This window comes from Syzygium oleosum, unplaced genomic scaffold, assembly GCF_021117445.2.
Source record: "Syzygium oleosum isolate NSW1041296 unplaced genomic scaffold, Sole_v2.1 Sole_v2.01, whole genome shotgun sequence".
Lineage (NCBI taxonomy): Eukaryota > Viridiplantae > Streptophyta > Magnoliopsida > Myrtales > Myrtaceae > Syzygium > Syzygium oleosum.
In genome coordinates, this window is record NW_026607485.1 from 34,725,163 (window position 1) to 34,734,489 (window position 9,327).

General features: G+C 40.0%; 1 protein-coding gene across 1 annotated transcript; it reads right to left on the reverse strand.

The window, feature by feature from the left end:
- Positions 1-709: 709 nt before the first annotated feature.
- Positions 710-7,794, reverse strand: LOC115680704 (ent-copalyl diphosphate synthase 1). Its single transcript, XM_056318639.1, has 14 exons — positions 7,612-7,794; positions 6,760-6,846; positions 6,552-6,634; positions 5,963-6,269; positions 5,653-5,836; positions 5,203-5,417; positions 4,421-4,541; positions 3,971-4,083; positions 3,639-3,865; positions 3,340-3,455; positions 3,079-3,177; positions 2,755-3,006; positions 1,999-2,122; positions 710-1,397 (listed from the first exon to the last, which is right to left on the reverse strand). The coding sequence occupies exons 1-14, from the start codon at positions 7,730-7,732 to the stop codon at positions 996-998; spliced, it is 2,451 nt and encodes an 816-aa protein (XP_056174614.1). The 5' UTR covers positions 7,733-7,794; the 3' UTR covers positions 710-995.
- Positions 7,795-9,327: the final 1,533 nt, after the last annotated feature.

Consider the following 9,327-nt stretch of genomic DNA (forward strand, 5'->3'; position numbering starts at 1 on the left):
TCGAGAACACATCTTATTTCGTGGCCACCCCCGTTCTTGGTTTGAAGAATGAATAGGGTGACATCCGTGCCATCTTCAAGTTTGATGAAGTTGGGGTTACAAGATTGTATCAAACAATTGCATGCGAAGCATCGATTAAGATTCTGATCACACGTATATCGTAAAATCCTACGAGACCATAGATGGGGATGCCATTGCACATCAAACAAGAATGCAAATAATTCACTTATCTCCGATGTCATTGACTAATTAATTATCTCTTTGAGGACATAACACATAAACTACAAATACATTTTGGTCTCTTATATGCGTATCATAAGTAATGTAACATGACATGAAGGGTTCAAGTTAAAAAACGAAGAATTTGAGAGATCTCAATCCAATCATTGGCTGATCAATTTTGGCTATGTTGCGTACATGTAAAGGATGCTAAGTGTCATACTTCCAGTTCCATCTAGAATGCACATACGCGAACCTAAAACTGAATCATGCATTTCTTTTTTCCTTTTGATAGCAAGGCAAGATCTTCCATGTGGGCAAAAACCCTTTACTTTTTTTGGACAAAGAAAAGATATTAATGTTGCTCTCATGACCTCATGCATAAAATAGACGAGTGCAAAGATTTGAGACAAGAACATTTTTCATACCACACATTATAAAATGAAGATATCATCATTGAAAAGTTTAAATTGCGAGGCTAGTGGCCCAACTCAACTTTCTCATATTATAGTCATTCTCCATGTCACTTGCTTGTTTTCGCTAGGCCATCTTGTCATGGCACGATCTATTCAATTATATGTACGTAGTATTACTTTCGAATTTACCAAATGAAGCATTGACAATCATCCTATGCAGTACTTATATTTTCCCTCTGCTTCTGCATATGAAACATTGGCTTTCCTTGTTTATTCCATGTGTTTTGCCTTCTTTTTCCTAATTGACTAACCAAGTCCAATGGATCTATACGTGTGTCGTCCAATTTATGTCACAGAATTTTAGTTCACTCTCTCGAAGAGCACTTTGGCAATGTGGGAGTTGATTATCCCGGGATCACAGTGGGCGGTGTAGTAGAAGCTCCTCGTGACCGCGAAGAACGTGTCCTTCACGCCCCTATTGAGCCCGTGCGCTGAATCCTGGAGCACCAGCTGCACCAGCTCTTGCCTGGCCATTTCTGCTTGGACGTTCTCGTTTTCGCATGCCTTTTCAGTTTGGCTATGAGCCAAGTGATGGCAGATGGTGTTGGTGAGATTGCAGAGACGGTGGTATTGAGGATGAGACGAGAGGTCGTCCGAGGGAGTACTGTTGCCAGCGCCGAGAGCTATCATCTGCACGAGGAGTTCAACCACTCCTTTGTACTTATCTCCTTCCTCTTCATATCCCATCAGCCACTTTTCCCACTACATGATTGTTATGAACATCCACCCAAAAAAAGACAGTGATTAGGAACTTGTTTCTTGTTTTTTTTGGTTAATAATTAGTGAAGATAAATTGACTCATACATCTTGGGATCCATCTATATGGATTGGATTTGAAAGACAAGTGGTTGCTCTGATTTCAAGAGACGGCCTTTAGAAATGTATATTTTATGATATTTATCGCATTTATGATTCAGTACTATATCCGCACCAATTATGACTTATCATTCTTTATCTTCACGATAGAAATATATATCTTCAAAACTCGAATTTGATTTTCATTTCTTGCACGTTGCGAAGACTTTAAATTAGCTCTTCCAGATTTGAAATTATAATTGTATAATAAAATTGTCACTCAACTATAATTATTTGAAAACTTCTACATCGCATCAAATTTGTTGGGGCCAATTTACCGTGTCTATACCGCATCGACTCTAGCGCTTCCATATTGAAGCGAATGATATCAATTAGGGTGAAGGGTCATGGTGTCCGTGTCTTTTCTTCTTCTAATGGAAAGATCACGATGTGGTTTTACATTGTAGCAACTATATTCAACTTAATTAGTGGATTATAGGTCACTTACCGCAGCACGGAGAGCATGGCCAATGTCTTCACCACGAGCCACCAAGACTTCCAACGAGAGCTGGTCTAGGGCTCCAAGCAGAGCTGCAATGAGCCCTTGTCCTCCCTTGTTGGGAATGGAGCTCCTGCAATATTTTCTTCGCGTTAGAAAAAGGTATCTTCACGATTCGAATATCAAGAACAGTAAACGACCAAAACTTTCTGACCAATGAAAGACAACAGGTAAACTCCTTATCCAACCCAAGATTGGCGCTCTTGTTTGCTTTTTTCCTTTACAGGTTGTACTTGTGTTTTCAGATGAAACAGGCCAAACAAAAGAGAACGAGAAACAAAAAGTTATTTGGACTTGAGAAGGACGAGGAATGTGGTCTCTGTTCTTCGGAGAGGGAGAAGACGACAACGTAGTAGATTTACATAAACGACAACATAAGCATACTTTTCTGCGAACCCTGCCTGCGCATGTAGGGTTTCCGCATGTCCGCTTGCTGATTACTTCCTAGGGATTTCACTACGCAATTCGAGATTATGTTGACCATATATGGACGTGCAAGTGGGGTTATGCATGTGTAACTTCCGTACCCAACTGACATTCGAAAAACCTACAAGAAACTATTCTTTCGGCCATGGATTCTGATTCTGAATTAGCTCTGGCTCATAGTATACATCGGGCAAACATGAATCGCGCGCTCGTGCCCGCGTTAGGGCTACTCCTCTGTTAACCTGAAAAGAGAAACAACAACGATCCAAGTGATCTTACCTCCCGTTTATGTGCTTCTGTTTCCTGGAGAACTGCTGAAATTCACGAACAAAGGCTCTTCTTTGCTCACGAGAGGTTCCCTCTCCGTCCAGGTACGAGGCGATTGCGTCCACCAACATACTCGTTTTGGCCCACGCAAGTCTCTCTCTCGCCCGATCTGGTTCATAAATACTTGCTGCTGCTGTAAAGTAAGAATAAAGAAGCGTCTTCCCACTTATCCCGAAGTCCACGAGTTTGCTCTCGCAATACCATCTGTAAATTGCAGATTTGAATTAGCAAATTCTATAACCATATTTTTGCACCCTTTAATTGTGGTGAACTTACCTCTGAAAATTGTCCCATTCGGAGAGGTGCAAAGCTTGGCAATTGTTGTAATCCAGCTTTGCGAGCTCGAGATAGACATTGTTGTTAACGTACCACATCCTGCCATTACATCCAGCAAGATTAAGCAAGTTCAATAGTTGATTAGAATTTGACCATTCCTCTTTTTTTTTTTATATCTTTCTTCTCGAAAAAAGAGTGAAATTAGAACTAACAAGGGCCACGAAAAAGGACATGAAACGAAAGAGAGAAAGAGAGAAGAACCTGTAGAGGGTCTTGCCAATCCAAATGTCATTTTCGCCGCCATACTGGTCTATGTAATATCTTGTCTCCACACGAGGTAAGCTCGCATACCATGGAACATCCAGAGCGTACCCGACCTTTAAAAGAAGACTCTATATATTTATTTTCTGATAATGGTATTTCTAGTATCTCAAAAATTGGATTTATATTACAGCTAGTAATTGCATATGCCAAAGTAACAGAATAGAATCCTGAAAATCGAACCAAGCATGGGATGGGAGAGCGATACCCTAACAAAGTTCGAAGAGTAATGTACATACCTCGCCTGGTAAGTCCTTGGTTATGATCCACTTATCGACTAGCTCGTTAGCTTCTTGTTTCCATCTCAAAAACTTCAATGCATGTCTGTTCGCATCCTCGAGGATCTTCTCTCCTGGAAAGATCAACTCAGAGGCCCTATAGAGATTGAACATTCCGGTGACTGCCTCCGTCGACTGCCCCTCGAAGCTTGAGAACTCATTCCCTCTCTTAAATCGTTGAAACACATCTGACGACATGCAATGCAGTATAAACATAATTACTTCCACCAGGTATTGAATCAAGAAAATTGAAAAGAGGAAAGGAAAGAAACCAAGAAGGAGCTGTCAAGTACCAGCAGACACTTCATGGCCGTGGAGTCTCAAGAGCCTGAATCCCATGGCAGTGTCATCAATATCACTGATTCTTGAATTCCTTGCCCAGCAGATCCCTTTATCACTCCAATATCTGACACAATATTTGTCATTTAGATTGAACAGGCTTTCATTACGCAAATTAGCTATCTGAATCTGACATAATTAACTCTAGAATTCGTGGCTCGATGCTTAGCTCCAAAGCTCAACCAAGCTTTGATCAAGCCTGATTTTTCTAAGCTTGGATTTTTGAAGGGTAACGAAAATTTCAATAACTAAATTCAGCATTTGTTTCTGACCTTCAGACATGTCTTGAATACTTAACAACTACTAATATTCAACTTACAGTTCAACTACATGAGTTGAGTCTCTTGCGTTTAAGTAGATTGAATACTTAAACAACAGAAGATCCCGTTTAGGGTTTTTCTTACCTTTGAACGTAACTTATGCATTCTTTGATCTCATCCTTGAAGTACCTAGAGATTCCGAGTCGCTGCAAACGGTCAACGGCCCACATATGTTCGAACAAGTCAACCGGATACACGTTCGGGACTAAACAAAGTTTAGAGCAAAAGAGAAAGTTACTTCATAAAGTTCATAACTCAATGATATCAGCAACTTGAAAGTGCTTTAATCAAGTGTTTTTACTACCTTTAGATCACATGCATATAGTGAAATTTATAACATTCTATATATATAGACACACACTTGACGTTCTCTTTTTATCAATATATCAATCAATGACTTCATATGGTCACCTCCTAACCAAGTGTCAAGTGTTGATAATAATTAATAATTGCCAAAGAAAAGTGACGTTGGTACTACTTCTCGATTGGACAAGACTGCTTCTCTACTGTCAAAAAATTTAAATATTATATCATGCTTTCGTCTAACAGTTTAAACTTTAAAAATAATTAACAGTAATCTCACAAGATTTTACATGATAACAGAACAAGAGGTCCTGAGTTTAAATCTTTTCAATCCTCTTATTCGCCTCTCTTATTATATGTCATACAGGTTAAACTTCTAGAACAGTAGACCATGGTCCCCAAAAAGTTTACATGTTATTAGAGTTTAAATTACTGGATAAAATGTATGGTTTAATATTTTAATATCCTGAGATATGTATAGAGGCGGCGAATCAAAATAATAATAATAGCAAGACAAGGGTAGAAATAGATGTTAACTCCTACTAATTGAAAAAGTTGCTTACCTCCTCCATGGAATCTTTTGACCGCTCTACTTAAATAATTCAAGCAATTGGCATCCTTGGTTTGCATGAGTGCAAATGCAGTGGAGGAGGGAGAGAACAAGAATGACCCATCTGCGCTCTGCAATGTCAGAAGCTTTTCCCAATTCAAGCCCTCCATTCCCTCCAAGCTATGGAGTAGAGTTGTGGGCACTTGGTGCATTATGTCCTTTGGTATCCTTTTTTTTTTGTGGAGCGTCACACGAAAACACAACCCAATCATTACCCCCAACATGTACTAAAGCTAAATCAAAATGGTCCATTTTGCTTTAACGGGAATGGTGGTTTTTTTTTCATTAGGTAAGGTGTCCTCACTTTTTCATACAATATCTACCATAGTAAAAAAGTGTGAGAAAAGCTAGAGACAACTATCGTTAGTAGAAGCTTTGAGCTCCCCAGTATTAAACTCCTTACTTGTTGAGCTTCAGATTCCTCTTCTTGTATATCTCTTGCAAGACGGGAGAGTTGTCGCATATCTCGAGCTCCAATTTCCGAGCGGTCTCGATGAGCGAAGGAAAAGCAACTTCAAACCCAATGGGCATGTGCTCGGAGTTCTCCTCTCCAAGTTTAGATATGTTGTCTTTGTAGAATGACATTCCTGTTAAAATCACCAAAAAAAAATGAAAGTTAATATGTATCCCAGGATGAGAAAAAAACAAAACATTTATCTCTGTCAATTCAAGATGTGAAAGAATTGCCAAGAACAAAATATTGTTAGGCACACCTTTTTCGCACTTGTCAGGATGAATCTTCCAGTACTTTAGACCTACGACACAAGCCAAGGTGTTGATGATTCGATCATGGGGGGAGAAGATGAGATCGTCGCCCCAAGAACCGTCGGGAAGCTGATTGTCCGCGATCCACTGCAGAGCTTCTGGGAACTGTGGTTTACCGCTCCCGCCGACATCCTCTACAAGAGCAACCCAAGCCGTATCGTAGGCTGATATACTTATTTCTCCATCGCTCATCGACCACAGCATCGACTTGGTTGCTTCGACACATTTCTCGATCTCACTCGATGGATAAGCAACCTTCGCGAAGATCAAGTGGAACACATCATGCGACAGGATGACATGATATCTGAGTATTCGATCATGCTAAAACTTATCTTAAAAAGTTACGAAAAAGATGACATTTGAGTGGACGTGCGATATCACGTCGGCATGTCACTCAATGTATCTCCGTGAGAACGGAGAGTCGCAATTGTTTTCTCCCAAATTTTCATCAGAATTGACTGGCCAAGTGTATTGTTCGCGCCGAAAGTTTTTGCAGCTGTGGACACTGGCAAGAGAAACAATGAAACAAAGCATTACCTCAACTCCTTCAACTCCCAAGTCATCTTCCACAATCTCTTGCCACTCGATAATTGGCAGACCATTTTGAAGCACGTCATATTCTGCGCACGACAGTCCCACGTCAAGCCCCAAAAAGGTCCCACAAACTCTATGCTTTATATTACAACACACTGGCATTATGAATCAGGTTGAAAAGCATGATCATAGGTAGGCATGATGATATTACCTTCGGTGAGAGGCTTGGATATGGCGCTACATCTGGGTCGAATATCGAAGCGAAGTCGCTTGTCGTTATCCCCGGAAGGCCAAACACCTGCAATGTTTTCTAGCTTTCGATGCGTTAGTGTTTAGTGGTGTTGTGCTGTCCATATTCCTCATTCGTTTGTATTTATTAACAACTTTCTGTATAAACCAAACACGAGTGTTCAAAAAGAGGGACAAGGCTTAGAAAGCAGAGGCCGTCTCGACAATGACAGATTACATGTTCTGAAAATATCATGAGAGTTTTATCGTTTTTTTTTTCATAGAGAAACAAACTAAAATGAAAAAAATATATAGTAAAGCAGTTCTCAGAATAGAGGATAACCGTTTAAACAACAAAAACAAAGTATGAGCCTATGAGGAGGAAAAAGGAAGGAATTTGACATTAAGTTAGAAAAGAAAAGAAAAGTTGATGAATGATGGCATGTGTAAAAAGTAGCAAAGAACAAGAGACGAGGGGGCAGTCTGAAACTATTACCTAACCTCACTCTCGGTGTTCCCGAATGATCCAGCCTCTTGCATATATACCCAGAAAAACATCTATCTCGTGTATAAGCGCTCTCTCTCTCTCTCACGTAACAAGAGTTATAAGACAGAGCGAATTGATGTAAAATAAAAGGAGGAGAGTTGATGGACAAAGATGCCTTCTCTTTTGCGGAAGGGAAAGTGAAAAACCAATGTTGAGCAGCCAAAAGGGTCGCCTCGTCAGAAGCATACATGGCTCGACATATTGACAACTTCACAAAAGTTAACTCCTCACACACAAGAAGAAGAAGAAGAAGAAGAGGAGGAGAACGCCGCCGAACGACTGACTTACCCGGAAGACGGGAAAGCTCGGCGGTGGAATATCGATACCCAGCGAGGTTGGAGGGGGAGCGACATGATGGGGGAGTAGAGGGAGCGGGGAGAGAGAGGAAGCAATGAGACGACATGCTCATGTGATGGCGACGTTATCTTTATAGGTTGGTGTTGTTTTGTGTGTTGTTGTGAGTGCTGTTGTTTGCTGGATTAGAAGGTATGAAAAGGGAGAAGGGGCCAAGGGAGGGGGTTTAAATTGGGGGGGAGAGAAGGAAGGAAGAGGACAGAAACGGCTTCCCTATAGATTCCCTTCTATAGCCTGAATGGTATCCTACTCCTATCCTCCTCCCCAAGGGGCACTCCCGTCCTTTTCCTCCCCCATATGGAAATTTTGGGGCACTATATCCGTCCCTGTACGATTAAATCCAATAGATTTTTATCAAAAACCCAAAATTGCCATCAATCATTCGATTGCGATTTAAAGTGACAACTCCATGATTAGATAGGATTTAGTTACCTAAAAAGAGAGGACCCTCATGTGCATGAAAGGAACTATGTTCTTTTAATTCTCAAAATTTACTTTCATAAAAACAAATTTTGTCGAAAATAGAAATTTCCAAGAAAGCTAATTCTTTTACGAATAAATTGTATAGTAGAATCTAGAAATAATTAAATGTAGACAATTTTTTAAGGGCTTGAAGTGTCATTATTTTCTCAAATAAAGGTCTGAAGCGGATGTTGTTTCAAATAAAAGCCCAAAATAAATTTTATTTCAAATAATGGCCTAAAGTGGCTTTGTCAGTCTCAAAGAAGAATCTGACTTCAATGGCAAGGGCATTTTTGTCCTTTACTCTCTTTTTCATTTTTTTCCTTTATTTTCTCCTTTTATGTTTTTTTTTTCCTTTTCATTGATGGCCCACCACCGGCAATACTCGGAGAGGGCCGGGTGAGGCTACCCTTGAAAGCCACATGCGAGGGCTAGCCTCACTTGGGTGACCTTTGTCAGCCACAGGCAAGGTCGGCCCTCGCCAGATCTGGACGAGAATCGCCTCGCCCGCGGCTAGCGAGGACCTAGGCGAGCAACCCTCGCTAGCAACCTGGCAAGGGCTTCGTCCAAAACTCGATTTTGTATTAAGGTTTTTTTGTAATATTTTATATCTCCCATGTTGCGTTAAAAAGATATCGTTTTGACCTGAATCCTAATTTTTGCACAAAATTTTAATTGAATTAGGTTAAAAAATTCAAAAAAATTTCCATAAAAAAGACAAACTAAAAAAAGAAAAAAAATCCTAAAACTTAAAAAAAGTATAAAAGAAAACACCCAAAAAAAAAGAAAAAAATCAAGGCCCTCCACCTGTGGCCGTCGCCCCATTGCCAGTGGGGTGGCAGCCACAAGCGGGACGGCCGGCCCAACCCTCCCGCCTACATTTTTTTTTCTTTTTTTAAAATTTTTAGATTTTTAAATTTTTAATCTAATTTAACTAAAATTTAAGTTAAAATTGTCTTTGGACGAAAATGCCCATGATCAGCTGGAATATTTAGCCGGCCGGTGAGTAAGGTCCTTATTTGAAACTGGCATGACCACTTCAAGCCCTTATTTGAAACAAAATCTACTTAAGACCCTTATTTGAGAAAATGAAGGAACTTCATGCCCTTATTTAGAATTTTCCATAAATTATCACCATCAATTCCCGTCTTATCAATCTTATTATATATATTGTGTGTGTCTATATAA

What these genes read in the sequence shown, in the direction of transcription:
- LOC115680704 (XM_056318639.1), bottom strand. Translation starts at nt 7,732, where the DNA reads ATGAGCATGTCGTCTCATTGCTTCCTCTCTCTCCCCGCTCCCTCTACT. An exon ending in CGAGCTTTCCCGTCTTCCGG is followed by an intron (nt 6,847 to 7,611) that starts GTAAGTCAGTCG and finishes AAAACATTGCAG; the next exon opens with GTGTTTGGCCTTCCGGGGAT. An exon ending in CGGCCATGAAGTGTCTGCTG is followed by an intron (nt 3,866 to 3,970) that starts GTACTTGACAGC and finishes GCATGTCGTCAG; the next exon opens with ATGTGTTTCAACGATTTAAG.